Source organism: Canis lupus, chromosome 36 (assembly GCF_011100685.1).
Source record: "Canis lupus familiaris isolate Mischka breed German Shepherd chromosome 36, alternate assembly UU_Cfam_GSD_1.0, whole genome shotgun sequence".
In the NCBI taxonomy this organism is placed as follows: Eukaryota; Metazoa; Chordata; class Mammalia; order Carnivora; family Canidae; genus Canis; species Canis lupus.
Window position 1 is genome coordinate 1080951 of NC_049257.1, and position 24097 is coordinate 1105047.

Below are 24097 nucleotides of genomic sequence, written 5' to 3' on the forward strand. Positions count from 1 at the left end.
CACTTTCCTTAAAGACATTTATTTCAGAATTAATGTGTTAGGTCTTGTAGAAAGTGAGTGGGTATGAAAGGGTCCATTTTGAACTTCGGGCTTTCAGGAAATTCATTTCTAAGTTGAAAAGAAATCATGGGGCACCTGGGTGGCTCAGTGGTTGAGCATCTGCCTTTGGCTCAGGTTGTGATCCTGGGGTCCTGGGATCCAGGCCCGTATCAGGCTCGCCACGGGGAGCCTGCTTCTCCCTCCACCCCTCCCGCTGCTTTCTCTCTGTCTCTCAAATACATAAAACCTTGAAAAACAAAAAGATCAGATTCAAGATGCCCAAGGATAATAAGTACTTTGAAAGGGAAAGTACCTGATAACTGGAAAATTTAGTAGCAAATTGGTGGGATATGACATAGTGTAAGTTTGACTCAGATTTGTCTGAGTCATATTTCATATTTGCCAATATGAAAAGAAGATACTTAGATTACTCGAATATATGTTGATTTCCTGAAAAATCCTCATTCTCTGAGAGAACAAGAGTAGTTTTGTTATTTCCCTGATTTTTTTTTTTTAAGATTTTATTTATTTATTCATGAGAAACACAGAGAGTCAGAGACACAGTCAGAGGGAGAAGCAGACTCCATACAGGCAGCCCGATATGGGACTCAATCCCGGGACCCCCGAACATGACCTGAGCCAAAGGCAGATGCTCAACCATTGAGCCACCCAGGTGTGCCCCTCCCTGATTTTTATACTATTTGCAACCTTTCTAAACTAGGAAACTCCCAAATCTGAGGGGGAAAAACCCCACATTGATTGCCTCATAAGTTTTACAGTGTTATCTCTTTCATACTTTCTCATGATCAGAGAATAATATCTACACAACGTGTCCTTCTAATACAGCTAAAGTCAAGTCAGCTTGCCTAATGTTGATTAAAATTTGGAGAGAGATGTATCATTCGTATCTAAAAAACTGATTCTTAAAAGTGGTTGTATGTCCCATATAAAGAGATCAATCTGTGGGATCCCTGGGTGGCGCAGCGGTTTGGTGCCTGCCTTTGGCCCAGGGCGGGATCCTGGAGACCCGGGATCAGATCCCACGTCGGGCTCCCGGTGCATGGAGCCTGCTTCTCCCTCTGCCTGTGTCTCTGCCTCTCTCTCGCTCTCTGTGACTATCATAAATAAAAAAATAAAAATTAAAAAAAAAGGGATCCCTGGGTGGCGCAGCGGTTTGGCGCCTGCCTTTGGCCCAGGGCACGATCCTGGAGACCCGGGATCGATTCCCACGTCAGGCTCCCGGTGCATGGAGCCTGCTTCTCCCTCTGCCTGTGTCTCTGCCTCTCTCTCTCTCTCTGTGACTATCATAAATAAATAAAAATTAAAAAAAAAAATTAAAAAAAAATTTAAAGAGATCAATCTGAATCCTAGAAATCTGGAAGAAAATTTAGCTATTATCAACCTCAATTTCTCTTCTTTTACATATGAATTTTATGAGGACTCTCAAGATTAAGTGACTTATTGGACAACCTGGGTGGCTCAATCAGTTAAGCATCTGCCTTCAGCTCAGATCACGATCCTAGAGTCCTGGGATTGAGCCCCACATCCAGCTCCCTGCCCAGCAGGACATCTGTTTCTCCCTCTGCCCTTCACCTTCTTGTGCTCTCTCTCAAATAAATAAAATCTTGTAAAAAAAAAGACTAAGTGACTTACTCCAAATTTTACTTTCAGTTTGTGTTTATTTCAAGAATAGTTTTCCGATATTAAATCTAGTGCTTTTTCTTTTCCATTAAATGATAATTTTTGTTTTAAGAACTAAATTACCAAGTACTGGATGCATTGTTTGGGCAGGCTGACTCTGTGATTTCTTGCAACCCAGGTACACACTTACAGGCCACAGCAGCTTGCTGTATGAGAATCTTTATCTTGAGATGTTACGATATCAGGATGTGACCCCAGCTCTAGATTCCCCTTCCAGATCACATGAATCTCCCCAGTTACACTGTGAAGTGAAAATGAGGTCAAGTCAAGCCAACTAATTAAAGAAGACTTTTCCTCAATCAAAACAACTATGAGGAATAACTGGCAAATTTCATAACAAGAATAAATAGAAAATGCCTACTGAACCCCTTATACCTGTTCCCTTTAATTAGTGACTTCGTCACTTGTGATTGTGCCAGCCTATCAAGAATCACAGTGCCTGCACCATCTCTATGAAGTCTCTTTTAGACTTTGTTTCAGTTGTAAGAATTAAAGGATTTGTCATCAGTCTACTTGAATATGTATAAACAAAGTGGAGAATTAAAGTGCTGAGATGGGTTATTTGAAACAAACAATAAACAGAATGAAATACTGTGAAAACTGAGTAATCATTTTCTTGTTTCAGTTTTCCCTTTGCCAGAACTAAAAAAATAATCACTTTCGTTTCTAATTCCATCTTATGGTAGATACATTTTCTGTATGCTGTGTCATTTTCCAGATTTCCCTGTATCAATAATAATAAATCAGTAAGTCAGCCAATATGTACTGAGCTCCAAGATCAGCTATACATTTTTTAAACCTTGCAAACCCTGATTAAATGGTATATTTAAGTTCTGATTTTTTTTTTTTTTGCTATATGCGAATTAGGCCAATTTTGTAAAGTAAAACATGATGATGAAATTCAATTTTACAAAGTAAATTTTAATTTCATGTGATGATGATATTCAATTTCACAAAGTGAAACATGTGATGCTCTTCTCAGAGATAATAATGTGGTTGGGGAAATGATTGATATATGTAAATAAGATATATACATATACTTAAATATACATGCACATAGATATATATATACAAACATGGGCACGTGCGCACACAAGAACTTTTTACATGACACTCTATAGAGAATTGAGAGCTGCGTAGAGTGAGGTTGTAAGTGGTAGCTGCTGTGAGTCAGTAGAAACTGAGATCCATGAAAGCTGGCACAGTTAAGAACTGTCCACCCCAGAAGAAAATATATGTTGGGCTTGATAGGGAAACATGAAAAAGGGAAAGCACATACATTAATCTTTAGTCTTCATTCCCCAAATCATATCAAGTTAATACATTTCTCTATTTCCAATCCCATCACTCTGATCCAAGTCCTTTTCTTCACTTTCCTAGATTATTGGGGCAGTCTCTTCAATAAATCTTTCCCATTTACTCCATCTTGATTCATTTTTCACATAAAGGCAAAGTATCTTTATGAGCACTGATCTCACCACAACCTCACAACAACCCTCTGAGGTCTACTCTGTCAGTCTCATGTTATTACCCAAAACATGAAGCCCAGAAAGACAAAGTCACCAAGTTCACCCTGCTGTTAAGTGGCGGAGCTAGGATGTGACCTCAGGAGCTAGCGTCTACACTCTCACAGCCGTGGTGCCGCACGGCCTCTACGGTACGTTGTTGTTGCTGTTACTAAGGCCATATTAAACAGTGACTTTGTGCCAGAGATAGCCTGTGTGTGGGCTGGCGGTGGGGGGATAAAGATTAGTATAAAAACAAGCAGCTGCATGAATTTGGCACAACAGCTGTAAAATTAGAAATAGTAGCACTAGAACTGAGATTGCAGAGTTGGAGCTTATGAAGTTTATGAACCTTAATTAAAATGTCACTGATGTAGGTGCCAAAAAACATGAAAAGGATAATGGATGTTCGTTAATTGTCTTCTAGCTGGGGGAAGAAAATCAAGCAGATAGTCAAATGAGCAATGGGCATTTTACATTTTGATTAATAACCTTTTCTATCACCAAAAGACTCTCATAAAAATATCTGGGAAAGAAAACAAGTGACTGGCTAGCTTCAATCCTCTGTGGATAAAAGGACAGTTTGTATTTCGTCCATGGTCAGATTTACTTGAGAGAGATACAACGTGCAAATACTAATCCATAGGAAGCCTGGAAAGTAACCATCAGATATGCTCCGAGATTCAAAGTAATCTGGACATCACATGCTCATGTGGATGAAACCTCATGTTTTATTCAGTTTCTGCTGCTTTTTCAGACACTGTAAAATAATTTCAGAGGAGAACAAAATGTAGTGTTCTAATTGGAAACTAATTGGTTATTCTTTTAAACTCTGCACTGTACCTAAAACCCTGGATGTTAATATTGCAATTCCAATAAGAGGCAAAACTTACCAAGGTTTAAACAAAGTATTTTTAAAGAAGCAACAATAGGTCCATTCACTACAGGTGTTGGTTTCCCTCAAAAACAACGATAAAAGTTAAGTAATATGCAGATAACCTTTTGCTTCGTCCCTTATGAGGTGTCAGGCACAAAGCTTGATATACACTATCTTTTTAGGGTCTTAGGAAGTAGGTGTTATATCTCTATTTTTCAGAGGAAAAGTTAAAGTCTTGAAGACCTGAATAAGCTTCACGAGTATGCGCAGACAGTAAGCGACAGAACTGCTGGAGGAACTCTACTCCCTTATTTCCAAGCCCAGCTTTTTAATGACTGTGTCATATTCTTCCTTCTTTTTTTCTTTGCTTCCTTTCTTCCATTTTTCTGAAATATTTATTGAGAATATGCTACAGAAAATTATCGTGGTAATTATTGGGGTCCCTACTCAGTTTGAGTTATTCCCGCTTTAATACTTAACCATATGGTTTTCTGTAAACTCTTTATGTCTGAATTATTTCACATTACTGGGGTGTCTACTGAGTACAGGGTAACCATTTGGTCAACATCTGATCAACTAAATGTTTTGTTTTTGTATTAACTAACTGGGTCTTATTATGACCAGATATCAGCCTAATTAACGAGTGATGTTATGCATCCCTATCTCAATCTTTTCATTTTCGTGCAAATGTTGAGGAGAGGCTTTACCTGGGAAGCGCAATAAGAGTGTTAATCCACACGTTCTCTGAGCACTGAAGGCGATGGGAGAGGTACTTACTTTATTCCATTCTATTCAATAGTCTGTAGCTCACAAGCAAAGCCTCAGCCAAGAGATACTGAGTCACGGAACAGTCACCTCTACCTGTGTCACCTCTCCCAAATACACGTAAGAATGGCCTCCCTCTGTGGGGAGCAAAGTCAGGGCCAAGTCTGCTTTCTGTCTTGTAAGTCAACAGCCATTACTGCATTAGGCCTGTCCATGTGCACACAAAGTCCTATTGCAGTCCTATTAGCATGGTAATCAAAAATCAGCACTTGCATATCCCCTTACCTTTGCCTGTTAGGTGGGAAAGGAGACAGACCACTGGAACTTAATTTTTGAATATTTTCAAAGTAGATTTCCTTCTTCTTTCTGTGAACCTATTTGGGACAAAGAATCCAGAAGCCTACAAACCAGGGTAATGCCAAGAAGTGACAGAGTGGAAGTAAAGTGACTTCACTTACCTAACCACAGTGGTAATCCGTATTTGCAAAAAGGCAGATTGTGAACTCAGAAGCCAGCTGTCAGTCACTGGTTTGTATGTGACAGGGTTTATTGTGCAGGCTAAATTTAAAGAAGCACAATTAAAATGATTTTTTCCCTCTAATCATTGTATAATGCTGTGAGGAATATTCCCTTCCAATCCTGATGTCACTGAGGATATACTCAATAGCTTTCTAGCCACTTTCAGTTATTAAAAATACTAGTAACGTTCAGTTTAAAGCTTTGGCTTCATAAGCGGTATATGCCTCAAATTCTCTTCTCTCCCCCGGCGCATGCTGACAGAAGCACTTGGAAAGGGGAAGGCAGGGTCTTCTGGGGTCCCACTCCCCCAGGGCATGTCAAATAGGAGGGCTACAGAAATGTCAGGCCCTGCCTGATTGAATGTTCTCCGATGGCCGCCTGCTGCTGGCTCACTTGGTCGCACTTGGTTCTACTGGCCTTCATCCACGAGTCTTCTATGCACAGTTTCATTGTTTCCTCATATGTGTTCTCAGCTTCACCTTCTATCGTCTGTGTTATCCAAGAGCTTTTTGGCAGAGAGTTTAAATCTTAGTCTCTCCCTCACTCTGTATGGTCTGCAACTGCCTTCTCAAGGTTAACATCTTGCTTATCCGCCATCTTGCTGTCTCACAGCTCATTTTCCCTCTTCTGTATTCCATGGTCTGTAGAGTTGGGGAACCACAAAAGTCTTGGCCAGTTCTCCAAAGACTGTCCCTTACCAGGATTGCTACATCACTGGAACCTCTACCAATTGTGCTGCAACGTGCTGGGCAATACTCCCTACCCCCTACCCCCTCCCCCCTGCAGCCACCTTCAGGATTCTCCAGGAGAGGAGTGTTTCCTAGTTTACTAGAATCAGGGTTTTCCTTACACTTGCGGCTTTCCCACGATCTCACTCATTACAGTCGGCTGTGTACTGATGGCAACACCAGCACCGTCTGATGATTTTACCGCTTGGCAATTATCCGACAGGGAGTGAAATGCCAGCATCTCCTTCACTTCTGTGGCTCCCCCACATGAGCTGGGTGAAGCAGGAGAGCAGCTCTTCCTTCGTGCCTCATCCGCAGAGGAGGAGGAACCCTGCCGTGGACGCTGCACAATGAAGAGAATATCTGAAGTTCCCTCCCCAGTGAAACACACCATGTGCTATTTCTTCTGAATTTGGGGCTCCTTGCTGAACGGCTCGGTCACAGCACAAATACCTGAGTCTTCACTAAATCATGTTTTTAAGAGAGTGATAATGTGAATTTGCCTAAATGGTTACTTTAGTAAAATTAAAAATTAAGATTGTATCATTTAGCAACTTGTTTGTCACAAGTCACCAACCATTTCTAATGTTTATTTGTTGTGCTGTGACCTCCAAAGAGCTTCCTCAATTCCCAGAGCATGTGGAATAACAGTGGCATTTCATTTCATTAGACTACTCTGCTTAATCTGATACCAAAAATATAATGCTGTTTAAAACACCTTCAAAATATGTCTGTTTAAATCTCCTCATTCTGCCACGGATGCTTTTTTAAATATTAATCTTGGTAGTTAATTTTGAGTTACTCATGTTTCCATTCAACCAACATGCAGTGACATCTCCTGTGTAACCAGCACCGGGCTTGGCTGCAGGTGGGGGGTAGGGGTAAACAATGACCAGATCGCTCTGTTGCCCTTTTAAAGTCTGTGTTCTAGTGCGGGGAGTGCACAGCCAAACAAATAAATAGACTACAGGTTGTGATAAGCAAAGAGGGAAATAAATAAGGTGCTAATTCAGAAAACAATTGGAGAGGGGCCCTTTAAATATGGAAATTAGGGAAGAGCTCTGTGATGCAGGGATGCTTTGGCCAAGATGAGAAGTATGGGACAGAGGCAGTCCGATAGTCCATAGTCGTATTCCAGGTGTAGGGAAAGCACGCATGGAGGCTTTGTTGTGTGAGCGTATGCGATCTGTTATTCCAGGAAATGGCAGAGGGCCAATATCCCCAGTGCTGACTGACAGCGGGAGAGCATCGCGTAGGGCCTGCGAGGCCCTGCTGAAGGATCTGGTTTATATTCACAGTTCAGTAAAAAACTATGGAAGTATTTAAACATGGAAGTAAAATGAAATGATTAGTTTTTTTAAAGACCACTGTGCTTTCTCGGTTCAAAACGAATTATAGGAGAGCAACAGTGAGAGCAGCAAGACAATTAAGAGTCTACTGCAATTGAAACACAAGAGATGTTGGTGGACAGACAAGGATGGTGGTGGACAGATGGAGAGAGATGGATATATAGAGAATTATTAATTTTATAGATAGCAAAGGCAGGATTTGTTAACAGATTGAATATAAGTGATGAAAAAAAAAAAGTCAATAATGACCTCTAGGGTTTACCAAGACCAAGGGGGAGGAGCTTCTGTTTACTTTTTCATTTTTCCTTCTTTTTCTTGTTGTTGTTGTTTTATGGTTTTGAGGTTTTGGGTTTTCTTGTTGTTTTGATTTGTCTGTATGTTTGTTTGACCTCCTGAGTTAGTGGTGGCACCAATTATTGATGATTAAAAGGACTAAAAAGGTAAAACCTGGCTGATAGGGCAGGGATGAACTAACAGTTCCACTTCAGACTTGTTTATTCAGGTGCGTCTGAGACATGTGAGAGCAGATACCAAGTTGGTGTTTGAATACACAGTCTGGATCCCAGAGAAGAGGCTTGGGTTGAGATGTCACTGTTGAGGTTGAGTATTCAGATCCTATGTAAAAAAATGACAGGAGTGAATAAGACCATCAGGAGAATGAATAAAGGAAGGTAGAAGCTAACATTTCAATATAAATTTAGAGCGAAAAACATATAAACAGTGAGTACTGGGAGGGAGGAAAAGCAGGACAATCCAAGAAAGGAAGTCCACTAGATATTCATTAAAGGAAAAATTTGTGTTTTTCACCATGGCAATTTTGGAGGAGCTACCAAAATAAACAGCATTTCACTATGAGTAGGAAGGTGGATGAAAATTCGGAAGGCAAACAACATGTATCCATTAAAATTTTATGTTAATTTACATTGAAGGGAAACAGAGAATGAGATACTTTGAACCAAGAGAATGTGGACCAAGGGAAGGACTTTTGATGTGTTTGTAACCTTTTCAGTGTTTATTTTTTAAATCTGTTTTAAAGATAGGAGATTAATGAGATGTTATGTGAAGGTAACCATAATCTAGTAATGAGCAAAATTATTGATGTTTCTGGAGGAAATCCAGGGGTGAACTAGACCAGTGACGTTCTAAGACAGACTTAGGCATATGGTCTAGACTGACATACAAGTATTGATTTATCTTTGATAGGAGAAGGATCAACTTCCTCCCTCATAATGGGACGGAAGAATGTAAAGATTGCTTAATTCCAAGACAGTTTATAGATTTAATGCTACAAAGATGACAGAGTTACCAGTTAAAAACTTTGATTATTTAAGAATGCTCTATCCTGTCTTTTGAGGGTATAGCGAATTATATTATTTTGTATTTCATTTATATTTTATACTTACATTTTAGTGTTAGGTTGAAATTTCTTTACTCTTAGTATTATGCTGCTTAAACAATTGGAAAATGAGAAAGAAAGGATCGCATAGGTAATGCACAAGCCGGTGTTGATGAATACAATTTGTTATTTGGCACCTCCCACCTTCTGGAAAAAATGAACGTGTCTTACTGCTACCCAAGCCCAAGGACAACCATCTTCTAAGATGAGTATTGCTTAAGAGGCCAGTTGGGGAAAACTTTATCTTTCAAAATAAGCAACTCTCCTTAAAATAAGAGCAATTATTAGTTACAGTATAAAATCCAATCCTTCCAATTATATATACTGATAACTATGGCTCTTGTTTATTGGGATAAATAACATGTGGCACAAAAGCTATGTGTTACATGTATGTAATAAACATATGCAGGTGTGTGTCATATGTCTGGATATCTATATATACCATGCACATATACATAGTGTTATTAGTATACCTAAGGCTAAACAATGTGATTTCATAGAAATAAATGTATTAGGGATACTAAATAACTAGCCTCAACTGCACAGTAAGTCCAGGACAGTATGACATATGTTTCCTAGGAGTTTATAGTTTTAAGGGAGAGATAGTGAAGTAAAAATTGCTTATAAGACTGTAATCATTCTTCATGAAAGGATGTTCAAAGAGCACCTGGGTGACTGGGTTGGACGAGTGCTAGACTCTTGGTTTCAGCTCAAGTCATGAGCTTATGGGTTATCGGATCCAGCCCCAAACTGCACTCTGTGCTCAGTGGGGAGTCTGCTTGAGGATTCTCTCCCTCTTCCCCTACCCCCGCTTGTGCATGTGCTCTCTCTTTCTCTCTAAAATAAATCTTTTTTAAAAGGATGTTTAAAGTACAAAAGTCACAAAATACTAAACCTTTCCACATAGCTTCCTAGAATAAATGACCAGGGACAGATTTTGAAGGATGCATACATGTTGTGCAGATGTAAAGGAGTCCTAACACATTTTAATAAGAATGACATATCCAAAGTTGTAAGGGACAGGGGTCATGGGACAGCTGAGAATTAATGGTCATTAAAAAGTGCAGATGAATGGAATATAGTTGGTTTTTCTCCAAATCAAATTTAGTTCTTTACCATGGCATCTAACGTGTGCAAATTCATTAAATCATGGCAGATCTTAGATACTAAATATCTATTAAGTAGCAAATAGGTTAACTACTAGAAACTGAAAATTTGGTAGATAAAGGCACATGAAAAAATAAATGCATCTTAGTTTCACAAATCCAATGCTGTAGTATTTACACCTATCAAACTATTCTAAATTAGAAACTTTTGCCGAGCTAGTATACCAGCTCTAAATTCTGTATCTATCTAATGTTTGCTTGAACCATGTACAATCTAAAGATTTGGACTTAGTTAGCCTCAGTTACTTGTTAGAAAATATTACTGCATTGTTGATAATGATTGTGATATGATGATTGTTCCTTTTCCCAGATTTGGCAATGTGGAGGTTCTCTGGAGATTGTGACTTGCTCCCACGTTGGTCACGTTTTTCGGAAGGCAACTCCATACACTTTCCCTGGTGGCACTGGTCATGTCATCAACAAAAACAACAGGAGACTAGCAGAAGTTTGGATGGATGAATTTAAAGATTTCTTCTATATCATATCCCCAGGTAAATAAATCTGACGTCTTTTTCCTCTGCAAGGGAAAATAAAATTTTAAACATGCTGAAGGTTTGTTTCTACAAATATTGCTACTTTTCGACTAGTTTAAATAAAATGTTGTTTATCACCATAGTAATGCCCAAAATTGTGTTTGAGAAAGTTGCACTATTAAGCCATTTTTCATCTAAAGTGAGAAAGACTACATTTCTCTCAAATGCCTAAATAGTCTTTTTTCTTTGTTTCTTTCATGGCACAAGTTTTATGCTAGAAAAGGGGAGTAAGCAGTACACAGAGAGATCCACATGTATTAGCTCAATTTAAGGAAAAAAAATTTTAAGGAGAAGTAATCTTATATTTCCTTGTTTCACAAATAAACCTGGCTGAGTTGGTAAGAAATTTTGTTAATGTTTAAACAGAGATGCTTTCTACTGACTAAATGATTTCCTGAAGATATAGGGTGGTAAATTATGCAGATATTAAAATTTATGTTTTTAAAAAATATTAAATCACTGTCAATTACTCATTGATATGTGGAAAAGCATAACATAGGATAATAAAATATCCTACTTTAGTCACAGAGAGTAGATATGAAAATAAAAGTAAGGGTCAACTATCTCTGAATGGTGGCACTAGGAGTAATTTCATTATTTTCCTTATACTTTTCTAAATTTTTAAAAATAAAAATTATTTATTTTAAAAAATTCATTTAAAAAGAATTTAAAAGGAAAATACATTTTAATAAAGAATTTTAATTTTTTTAAAAGAACTAAAAAAGAAAAAAAAGGAGTGAGACAATTCCATACCCGGGTGCTATGATTATGATCTCATTTTTATAATTTTCTAGAATTTTTCCAACATACTACTTATAAAAATTACCTCTGATAACATTACATTGTTTTTTAAGGAAATGAGGCATTATGAGAAGACACAAACAAAGAGAAGACACAGGGGCTATCAAGATCTCAAAGTTTAGACAGAGACCAAAACATAAATTCATATGATGGGATCCAACCATATTGATAAGTAATTTTTAAAGTTCTATTTCAATAGTTTATGTTTAGCCATGTGTTCATCAATGCCATTATTATATAGCCCAGAAGAACGAGAACAAAATATCATGCTCACCTCCTCTTTTTGTATGTTAAAATGTATTACATGGTTTGGAAAAACCAGTTTGGTTTCTAACTGGCATGCTCTAGTTTTTGAAAGTATAGATGAGGCTGTAAAAACTCTTCTTTTGTAGATAAAGAGGCAATAAGCAGTATAAGCCTTCTTATTAAGATCCAGTATTACTATGCAAAAGAAAAATGAGGGCAATGCATGTGTAAATGTGTGATTAAGAAGGATTTTTGTCACTCTCTTCAAGCTTCTTCTATGTCAAGAAGCTATTGTCAGGAACTATGTCACGCATAGAAGTATTTCTCTTTATAGTAGAAAGCCAGTCCAGATACTCAGAGTTGAGTTCCGCAAGAACCTGTAAAATTCATAGCAAGGCGTTGACATTTATATAACCTTTTCATTTTCTTTTGATGATACTTTCTGAATTCAAATCATTACTTGTAGAAATATATAAACTCAAATATGAAGAAAGGAGTAACGGAAGAAAGAAATGTGTTATGTGTGATTATATAAATTCATATTCAGGAATATAAGTAATTGAGAATTATTTCAACCAAGTGTATTATATCCACTCACAATGAATATTATTTGTAAAAAGTGCTGTGTTAGTCTTTTGTATAATTTTTCCATTGAATGAAAAAGGCAGATAAATGGTAGAACCATTTCTCGAACAGTAATGAAGTGACAAGTGTTAGAGTTTAAAGGGTAAAAAGGAAAGCTTGCTAACTGTTTAACTATTGACTTTATGTTGCTCAACAGGGACTGTGTATATTCTGGAAAGTGTAATTTTTACATTACAATAAATATCATTTGGAAGCGTATTGCTCTTAAGAGATGGGCTCATTTAAATCTGGAAAGGTATTTTGGAAACCAGGAAGAGGACATTTGGGGAATATGTTTGAAAACATCTAGGAATTTCCTAATGGGCATTTATGTTTCTATATGTCTCCGAGACTGTCAGCATTGCTGAACATGGGACCTGCCTGCTGGTAGTATGGGCAAACAGGAAAAACCAAAAACACAAAACAATAAATTGCTTCTGTGGAAAAGGAAGGGAAATAAGTGGAAACTAGAGTTGGATGCCAAAAACAATTCTAGCCCTAGGCAGCTTTCAGAGCATCCAAAAATAGATAAAATAGGTTGTATTGGAAAATCAGGAATCTGTGACTCGTATGATATTGAGCATTTTTTGAGTGAATAACGATTTTAGTCATTAGTGATGGTTTCTGATACTCTTAAAATCATGGATTCTTTGCTATCATCTAGAATTGTTGGGATTCTATTTTTCATCTTCTTGAGTAACAGGAAAGTTTGTAAAGAGAATGGTTGGTGCGTGGGGATAATAGGGGAATACATGCATGCACATCTGCACTTAGACTTACATCTTTTGCTCTAATATACATAGACACACACAAACACACCCATGTATTTATGAAAAACTCTAAAGAGCTTATATCGAGTTCTGTGTAATTCTCTAGAACTTCCTTAATCTGGCTAAGGAAATTGTTATAATTCTTTCTAGGGAATAATATTTTTTTCATGTATCTCTTAATATCTATCTGTATCTATTGATTGAATGGTCTATCAATCTGTTTTCTATTAATTTGCCCAAGTGGTTGGGCATCTTTTGTGAGGGGACTCTCACTTTTTACACCAGAGCTTCTATCACGGAATCTTATTCTCCTCTAATGCAATTGCTCAGAATGTGATCTTTAAGTACTGAGCCTTTATAAAATGAATTCTGACAACTTTGCTTCCTTTCAATATACCCCATAAGATACTCCATACCTACATTATTATTTGGTTTCTGCTGGAGCTCTGTGCTGAAAAAACCCGGTATTCTTTCTCTCTCAAAAGTGTATGCTCTGCAGTTTTGATGTCATGGCCAATCCATTATTACCATGCACCATAGTGTTTTATGCTTATTACTTGTCTCTGTATCCAACGACTTGTAGTTACTGTGTTTAGCAACTTTCCTGTCACTTTGCAGTCCTTGAAACACTATGTGTTAAATAATTAGAAGAATCAGTGAATGACTAAATGAATGCACGTATTTTAAAAGGAAGCCACTTATGTTTCCTCTTTTCTACTGAATTCTCTATGGATGTCTGTTCTATACCAGGGAAACTCACAAGAATTGCAGCAAATTGGGAGCCTTTGCCCCATTTCTCTGATCTAACCCCTGATTAAGGACACAGTGATATGAGAGAGATGAAAGGTGCCCTTCATATATCTGCGATGTCATGCCACTGTGTTTGCCATCCCAAAAGAAGATCCCCTTGGCTTACCTGTGTTCTCAGGGTGTGATGATTACATCATAATTATGGGGGCACACAGTAATACAATCTTCCCTTCCAGGACTAATATAAAATCAAACAGACACAATTTAGGTAGATAATAACATTCTGTAATAGAGCAACCTAATACAGGAGCCCAAAAACTTGAAAGAAGATTACTTTTACACATGCTGATTTTTATTTTTCTCATGACCCCCATTAGCTTAAAGTTACAATGGGATGTATAAGTAACTATGTATGTGAATTACCCTTCTCTGATTTTTTTTTTCAAAATATTTGCTCTATGTCCTAATGGTCTTTGCCTGTGCTCATTAGCCATTGGCAATATCGATAGAACTGGCAGTGTCTAATTATGTCTCCCAAACAGATGAATGAAGAGCAGAAATACTTTGAAATAGTGTTGAAGAACACGTTTCCAACATTTTAGTTTGCTTTTTGGCTGCCTTTTTTAGGATGCAAATACTATAGCATCATTGATTTTTAAAGCCCTGCAGGCTTTTAAAGTCTGAGGCAGTTTTTACTAGTAATTGGGCTGCTGTTTCAGCTTGAGGCAATCCGATTGTCCGAGCGAATTCTTTGAAATGAAGTGATGTAAGCAGAAACCACTTTTCACAGAGCAACCCACTGTAAATGGCAGCATGTTTTCCTAGTGGTCACAGGTAAAAAGCTTAAGAACTTTAAAATCGAGTGTAGTCATAACACTAACCATATATTTGAAACTCTGGCTCTTCTATAAATATTGATTTTCTTTTGGGGGCAGTAGATGTCTAACTGTTTATCAGTTGACATGGTGAGTAGAAGCAGCTGTCCTTATATAACCTCCAGTTGTTCTTCCTTTTCTTAATGAACAGCTTGTGCTCTTGTTTTGAAAAGAAAAAGCAAATAGAAAACAGAATTTAAAGATCCCCAAAGCAGACTTTAAAGATATTTGTAATGTAACTGGGAAAACAGCTTATTTTCCTTTGGCAATACCACAGCGTTTTGATCTGTATTCCAGATAAACAGAAACCACACATTTAGAAACACATCCTTGAACTTATTTTGAAGGTTAACTCGATTTGCTAACCTTTTAAAAATACTTTAGAAAAATCAGTTCATCAAAGGCAGCCTTTGTTAGCAGCATCTTTGGATCATTTTTAAAGTTTAAGAACTATATTCATTTCTATCTCCTACAATTTTTATCTATGAAATACAAATGTTTTTCAACATGCTGATTTTTTAAAGATACAATATTTAATAACCAACACTTTGAATGTAGGGCCTACTTTCTTTTGTAAGTCATAAAAATGTGGTTCCAGGCTGATTCCATAAGCACAGGTTTTAACGTTTCCCACAAAATGTGCAACATGCTGTTTGTTTTTTTTTTTTTAATAATCCAGGGATATCAGTTTTTGGTTGGGTAAACATGAATTAATCTGAAATGAGTATAGCAATTCTGAACATAAAGTACATTGAACCTATGAATTTTGTATTTTTATTATTTAATAAACACTTTTTCAGCAGAATCAACCATGGTATCACTGAGTAAGTATGAAATAATGAGAAAATTTTAAATCACTTTAATATGCTATATTGTAATAACATGTAATTCACTTATCTGCTTGATACCATGAAATGCTAAATGTGGAAGTAAGGAAGGACAGCTATACTCAATGTTGTTGGTAAGTGGACAGGCAACCATTTTTCCTTGCTATGGTTCATTAAACACATTAAGTTCCATGATCTTTACTATGTGCCAGGTAGGGGGGATACAAACACAGAAAAGATGCTGCCTTTGTCTTGAAAAAATAAACTGTCTACGTCACATTTAATTAGTTTAAATGAAAAACGAAATTAAGCGCTTAGTACATGGGGGACACACCGTCAAGATTCAAAAGGATTACTGATGTGAACTACCTACATTTTACTTGATTTCTCTTTCTCACTCACAGGCATCAAAATCAAATTAATCTCTAAGTCCTTTCTAGTGTACCTGCTAAGTTTTCTCAAATCCTTTCAGTTACCCTCATTCTTCCAGTCATCTGCATCCAGAGAAACTCCTGATTATCCCGATGGGCCTCCAGCCTCAAAGCTTGCCCACTTTTTCACTTACTTTTACCATATTGCTGGAGGACACTCCTAAAACTAAATTTCATTTGATCCCTCACTTACCTAACAGCCTTTTAATGATTTACCAGAAAATCAAAAACCCGAAATGTGGCCAACACAGCCCTGTGTGACCTGACACTCACCCAGCCTTGTGGCCTTTCTTCCAAATGTTTTCAGTCCTAGTTTTCCACGTGCCACTGGGTGAGACTACAATTCAGGATGCTCCCTCCAGCTTTTAGGTTTTTGCATATGTTTAAAATAGTATTTGATGAGTTAATAGTATTTGATGAGTTAATGGATGAGTTTACCTCTGCATAAAGTGCTATCATCATCCACGTGCATTCATCATTCACGGATCAGATTTATGTTCCTTTCCCTGAGAACTCCAATGGTTTTCGCGTGTTGGAGCATTTATGCATTTTTAGAGTATTTATTCCCTCCATTAAGCTATGTGAATAGAGAAACTATATCTGGGGAGGTTTTTTGTGTATTTGGTTGGTTGGTTTTTAGAGTTCATTGAGCTCAACTTTTTCTTACTGTATTTGTCAGAGGCAAATAAAATACATGTTTCAATCACCACTGTTGTCCCCCCTTCCCTAAAATAAATCTCTCTTAAGCATTTGATGTCCATACTTCAATTCCTTTTCCTATGCATTTGCATACATATACAGACATATATACATATATTAAGTAAATAAAATCATATAATATGTACTGTTTTAATTTCCTTTAACTATGTAGTATGTCCTGTAATATTTTACATATAATTCACATAGGATTATATCATTCCACTTTGCAGCTAAATAGTATTATATTGCATTGATATATTAAAACTTATTTAATCATACCAATAATGACAAGCATTTGTCAGGTTTTAGTTGTCTGTTATTATAAAAAGTTACAAAAGTATTCTTGAAACAATATCTTTGTGAACCTGAAGGATATTTCTGAAGAACATAGCAATTTAAGAGAGAGAGAGTTGGTGGAAAAACTGCCTGGATTAACTCAGATCCTCATTCCAAGTTACCCATCTGTATTTACTTAACCTATCTATACTTAGTTTTCTTACCCTAAAATGGGAGTTATAAAAATAGGGTCTTCCCCATAAAGTTTTTGAGACTTAAATGAAAAATGATATATAAAGCACTTAATACAATGCTTAGCAAATATTAAACACTCAATTAGTGTTAGATATTTGTTATTATTAGTTAGATATACTCATAGAAGTTGGCTTATTAGGTCTAAGAATATGTGCATTTATATTTTGGTAAATGTTTTCAAAACTTCCATTCAAAAAGACTATAACCATTATCCCACCAGAACTCTTGAGTCCTTACAATGTACTATCGCCACTATAGATTTTCAAGATTTTTATTTTTGCATATGTATGTGCATGTGCACATATATGTGCATATTTATTTATATTTGCATATAGATTTACATATATATCTAGTTTCTTTTTTCATATTGCTACTAGGAATGAACATCTTTTTTCATTACTTGGATTTCTTCTTTTTATTCATATCCTCTGTTCATTTTACTTTGGGATATCTTTTGCCCTTTTATATATTCATAGATCTTTATGTATTCTGATAACTAATCTTCTGTATGTTATATACACTGCACATGTTTTCTTCCAGACTATTACACATATTTTAACAATTGATATACAAAAAGATATCTTAAAAAAGAATAATTGTTGAAGGGAAATCTGACTGGTTTAGCCTTTATGGCTTTAGGGATTATTTTTCGTTAAAACATGCCCCCACAACCCTATCCCAAGCTTGACAAATTTAGAATGTGCCAGAAGTGTTTGTTAAGTGAATTAAGTTTAGTAAAATGCATGGGATTTTTTTTTTAAGAATGTAGTGATCTTTCTGGGAAATAATATAAGCAGAATGCCATCAGATGACTCTCTTTATGGGAAGTATTATCATCTTTATCCATGGAACATAAATAAAAATATTAGCTTCAACAGTTACATCAGCTTTAGCTAATCAGCTTTAACAGTTATAATTTTAAATAAATCTATTAAATGATTATATCAGTTCCCATTACAGCAATTCTTTCCAAGTATGTTGAATTATACTCATGGTTCAGAAAGTTAATAAACAGATGGTATAAATTATGTTTATTGAATGTTATGAAAATACTGAATTTGAACAGTAAAGGTGTATCATCGTATCCTGAGTCTTTAATTAACAACTCAGAAGCTCAGATAATTAGCCCCTCAAATAATTTTATTGTTACCAAATCTGGCTAGTTTCTAGAGTGAATAAATATTACTTAAATTCTAATACAGATTTATTCACAGAATTATCAGTACTTTCTAGGATTTAGATACCAAAATTATTCATACATTTAGTTTCTGCTTCTTCAAATGAAACAGATATAGCTCTAGTTTAATCACTGTGTGTGTACATGCATGTGTGTGTGTGTGTGTGTGTGTGTGTGTGCAACCTCTGCAATGTTCTGAAATTTCCAATAAGTAAATCCTACCCCATGAGTTGGATGGTCATGATTAATTTTCATTTCTTTAAGATGTGTTCAACTAGGCAAAATAGGAAATTACAATGTTTTTCAGATTTGTGTAAATGATCAAGAACACTTGGGTAAGAGTCATGGATTTTTACTGTCAAGAGTTAGCTAAGAGTTTTATATTTAATGTAAGAGCATTAAATATGGATCAAGCATGATCCAGGTGCATACAGAGGCTTCATTGTACCTAGTTTCATCCTGTCGTCTTCAGAGTGCCCCAATTTCATTACTTAATTTTAGCATAACTAAAATTGAACAGCTTAACACTTATATAATCAATTGCACTAAATTTCAATTCTAACTCTTAATTGAATGGCTCATTGACACTCAGTGGTAGTCAGTTACATAGTTATTGATGGTCAGATGGTTACAAATTATATATTTCTTATTTCAAATACTCTCAGGCTCAGTCTCCCACATTAGGTGTTCTGATAGATTATCTTTGCCTGGATTTCTATGTTATCAGCATCTTGTCGCTATTTTAAATAAAATTTGAGTTCAATTCTGTAGTTACTTATTTACATATACTCTCTGAAAAGTGAGCAGAGTCAAAGATAGCATTTAGAGAATAAGGAAACAATCTTTTCTAGATAATAGATAATGATAGTAGGTGGATTAAACTTCTCAACGTGCTAAATTGAAGCTCCTTAAAATAATCTTTGGCAAAAATAAAACAGTAAAAAAAAAAAACTAGCCACATGCTTGCCTACCAGATATCAAACACTAATGACAGATTACCTCAGCATCCTAATACTTTACAGTCTTTTGGGGAGTAGCTCCTCTGTAGCATGTTAACACAAATTGTCTAAAAAATAAAACCTCAGGATGTCTGGGTGGCTCAGTAGTTGAGCGTCGGCCTTTGGCTCAAGGCATAATCCCGGGTCTGGGAATCAAGTCCCTCATTGGGCTCCCTGTGAGGAGCCTGCTTCTCCCTCTGCTTGTGTCTCTGCCTCTCTCTCTGGGTCTCTCATGAATAAATAACATCTCTTTAAAAAATAAAATAAAAAATAAAAACTCTATGGTTAGTAGTTATCTTTATCCAGTGGGGTAGAAAGCTAAAGAGCTTTGCAGTGAGTCCTCGGTAGAAAAGAATGTGGGGCAATAGTTATAGGCCAGGATGTAAAGGTGAATTAGGAAGACAGGGCTAGGGCTTTGCAAAGGAAAGTGGAAACAATTTCTGAAAAGTTAAGATGCCTATTTGACAAATCGGCTTGTTGCCTGCTTTTACCAGAAGCAGCACTGATATGAAGTAGTCACTGTTACTGTGGGATTGTCACTGCCTTAAGGGCAGGTGACTCGATAGCTGCCTGTAAGCCACCTGATGCAAAAGCTCTACTTTAGACCATGTGCAAACCTACACTTGGATTCATTAGCACATAGTCAATGAAGTAAGTACTAACTCATGTTTTAATTGCAGGAGACATGAGTCAAAATTAAGAGATTGTTATCGTTTACAAATAGATTTAAAGTGACAAAATAATGAAAATGAAGAACTCAGATTAGCATTCATCTTTGGTTAGTTAGGCCTAGCAAGTAAATTTTACTTATTTATTTATTCAGCAAGAAATTTTAAAATAATACATATTAGCAATTTGACTTAAGAATATTCTAAATATATGGAAATATTGATAAACATCAAACATTTAAACCTTTATAATTTATACAGCTGAAAATAAGATAAATGAAGTTATAGTGATGGTGTTCTTATGACTGAAAGTTATTGTCAGGATTGCTATTACTATATGAGCTCCATAATGACATTATTTTAATTTTTAGACTATTCTATATTATAAATTTTGTGCATTTTTGGTGCGTCATCTCAATTAACAAAATTTGAAAACAGATTAATTAGGGATTTTGTACAACTGAATAATTTAGGAAATTCTATTATATCAGCATTAACTATATTTCCAATAAAAAATTAACATTGGAATTAGAGAACATAGATCTCAAATGTCTGAATAAGTTATTTGATTGATCAAAATGAACACCAAATTGGATGTAGCTATATGTAACTAGCTTTCAATCTATATAAACAGCAGTGGAAGGAAGGGGGGCTTTGATTGGGATATAAGGTAAGAGAAGGTGCAATGTTTTTACTAAAAAGGGATATTATGTGGAAGAGCTTAGACATTTGTACAGATTTGGAAGAGAAGAAATTATAAGCAGATAATTTTAAGTTCTTGATCAAGAAGCTTTCCAGAAATACACCAAATTAATTTGCAATGCAATGAGCCTCTTATCTTTGGAAATATTCAAACAGAAGCTAGATGTCTGTCTTTTAGAGATGATTTAATGAGAATCGAATAAGAAGTTGGATTTGATTTCTTACCAGATCTTTCTTACTCTAAAATTCTACTATCAGAGAAACTTATAAATTAATGGATAAAAACACATTATATTTATTAGCACCTGGTTAAATAAAAAAAAAAACAGATTTCAATTCAAAATGAAAAACTTCTAATAAATTTTTCAACCATGACACAGGAAGCCTTGAAGAAAGGTAACTATATATACTCATTTGATTGTTTGGGACAGTCATGGTGCATGTTTGATATCTGGGCATAATTGTTAATTGTGTCCCCTTTCACTCACAACAGTGTCCCGATTTGAGCAATCAATTATTTAGTCATTCTGCTTATAAGGCATTGGGTAAGCTGTATGTGAAGGGACTATCTCTGGGAGGGGATAAGTGGACTGACAGAGATGGCAATCATTATGGCATTGAGTGGGACATAGACTTTTATGCAGACAAATGCTCATCTTAACAAAATCTGGAGAAAATCCGTAAGTGTTTTAGACTTTTGGACTATCAGTTTCAAGTAAGTGCTCTAGCTCAGTGACTTCTCTGACACCCAAAATAAATGTCCTTCCTTGAAATTCTATCTACAAAAAGATAGTTTTTGAAAAGCTATCTCTTTGAAGAAACAATGATGTCACCAAATTCTGATTCATCTTGATAATGTGTTTGCCAACATCTTATTAATTCGTGTGATTATATTAAGATTACTTTTTCATATGTAGTAAGTTTAAACTTTGCAAAATAGAGCATAAACTTATTCAATTTCTTGGTTACACCAGATATAAAAGAAAAATTGTGCTGAAATACATATATGAAATATATGTAGTGATATAGGAAGATATATTTTTCCACATAATAAAATGTATGCATGCATATATATATGCATATGCCTATGTATGCTTATTACATATGCTTATTTTCCACCTGAGAAAGAATACACACACACACACACACACACACACACACATTTATATGCGTATGTATATTTTTTCCAGATTAACAATTGTTTGGGACATACTAATTTCAATCTGATTTTTTGACTGTTTAATATATTATATTTTCTCTAGCAATAATAAAACTTCCTTACTTTTAATATATTGGAAGGTAAAGCCATATAAATTCTCATTTTGATTGAAATATCCTTAGAGGTTACATTATAGGTTACAATCTGATAGCAGATTTCCCTACACATTTGGAAAACTAAGTAGACATGCCATAATAATATTTGCCAGCACCCTTCTTTCCAAAACTAAAAAAAGTTCTCCTATGAAATTATTTTGTAATCTAGACAATTATGAAATCCTTCTCCAGAGAATATGTGTAGCAAGCATCCACGCAATTTCTGACTCCTGCCATTAAAATCCTGTGGCATCTATTGTAATTTATATTCAGTCAACCCCAAAATTGTAAAATGACCTTTCCTTCTTACTGTTGTTTATTTCTGCCTGATGGTTGCACTGCTAGTGGACATCTTGATGCTTGTATGTTCAACAATAAAACAGATGATTTGGATGAAATATTATCAAAATCAAGTATTTCCCATAATCATGAGTCCTGTTTTTGAGGGAGTCTGTATAATATAAGAATTAACTATTATTTCTGTGAATACTGTGAATCAGTATTTGAAAAGTAGACATTTTCAGGAGAAATTATATATCAAGGTTAGATTTTTCCCTGTCAAATCTGTAAAGTATACAATTAGAACATAATTTATTATCTCAAATTAACAGTTAACCAATCTAGTGTCTCCACCTTTGACAATGAAAATATAATTTCCTCATTCTCAAATAAAATAAGAAAAGTTGGAAACCAGTGCTGATAGGCTGAAGAACAATAGAAGGAGATTTTGCCTAGGCTGTGCTCTACGTTATTGCATTGCACTTTCCTGTGTTTAGAGTCACTGTATTTTGTTAACAAAGAAATAAACGAGAAAGCAAAGGGTTTCTTGCCAGGCTTCTTAGCGTAGACTCAATAGAGATGTTGCCCAGAAATGGTCATTTGTGTCAGACACCACAGTGTACTCACGGCAGCTTTCTTCCCCATGGTTGCAGTAAAGAGTAATAGAGGAGGGTGGTAGCCATGTGAGGAAAATTACTTATATGTGATCTAGTAGGAACCATGGCATGAAAGCTGTGTTTTATTTGTAAATATACTAGCATCTTCACTCTCCACAAATTTGATTTTAGTTTTTTTTTCTTATATTGAAGTTGAACATGATTCATAAAAGTACACAGTTTGTAAGTATATAGCTCAATGGGTTTTCAAACCCCAGACACACCTGTGTAACCAGCAGCCAGATCAAGCACTAGAACATTCCAAAGCATCCTACTTCCCCTGTCCCTAGAAGCGCCTCATGCCACTTCTGGCTACTACACTTCCATGAATCCTGACTTCTAAGATCATAGATTTGCCTGTTCTTAAACTTTATAGAAATGGAATTATACAGGGTGTGCTCATCTGTGTCTGGCTTCTTTTGCTTGACATAATGTTGTGTAGATCAGCCATTCTCATTGTTATGTAGAATTCCATTATGTGACTACAACACGTTATATTGATTCATCTTTTTGTTGATGGGCATTTGGGTGGTTTCCAAGTTTGGAGCTATTGTGAACACTCTTGCTATGGGATCTTGTGTACTTGTCCTCGGATGAGCTTATGAATGCATTTATGTTCATATGGTCCTGGGAGTACAACTGTTGTATCATAAAACTGGTAGTTTTTCTTTTTTCTAACTATGGGTTTTATTTTTTTTTAACTTGAGTGTAGTTGACACATAATGCTACATTGGTTTCAGGTGTACAACTTAGTGATTTGACAAGTTATACATTATGCTGTGTTCACCACAAGTATAGCTGCCATATGTCCCATTACTTTGTTATTACAATATCGTTGACTGTATTCTTATGCTCTGCTTTTTATCCCCATGACTTTCTCATTCCATAACTGAAGACTTGTATCTCCCTCTCCTATTCACCCATTTTGCTGAACCACACTCCCCTCCCCTCTGGCATTCATCAGTTTTTTCTCTTTATTTATTATTCTGATTCTGCTCTGTATCTTTTTAAAGATTCCATTTGTGAGTAAAATCATGTGGTATTCCATTTTTTTCTGACTTATTTACTTAGCATGATTCTTTCTAGGTCCATCCTTGTGTACGTCAAATGGCACAACCTCATCCTTTCTTATATCTGTGTAATATTCCATTAAGTATATATACCACATTTC

At 35.8% G+C, this 24097-nt stretch overlaps 1 protein-coding gene and 1 long non-coding RNA gene across 4 annotated transcripts in view; one reads left to right on the plus strand and one right to left on the minus strand.

Moving 5' to 3' along the window:
• Positions 1-24097, plus strand: part of GALNT13 (polypeptide N-acetylgalactosaminyltransferase 13) — a 576595-nt gene that overhangs the window by 376004 nt on the left and 176494 nt on the right. For all 3 annotated transcript variants that reach the window (XM_038584527.1, XM_038584526.1, XM_038584528.1), the window contains one exon: positions 10356-10536. In XM_038584527.1, the coding sequence (XP_038440455.1) occupies positions 10356-10536 (181 nt within the window). The remainder of the gene's footprint in view (positions 1-10355; positions 10537-24097) is intronic.
• On the minus strand, positions 7961-14841 carry LOC111094288. The gene is made up of 5 exons (XR_005384544.1): positions 14651-14841; positions 13936-14007; positions 11654-12002; positions 10292-10562; positions 7961-8098 (listed from the first exon to the last, which is right to left on the minus strand). It is a non-coding gene; the product is annotated as an uncharacterized LOC111094288 (long non-coding RNA).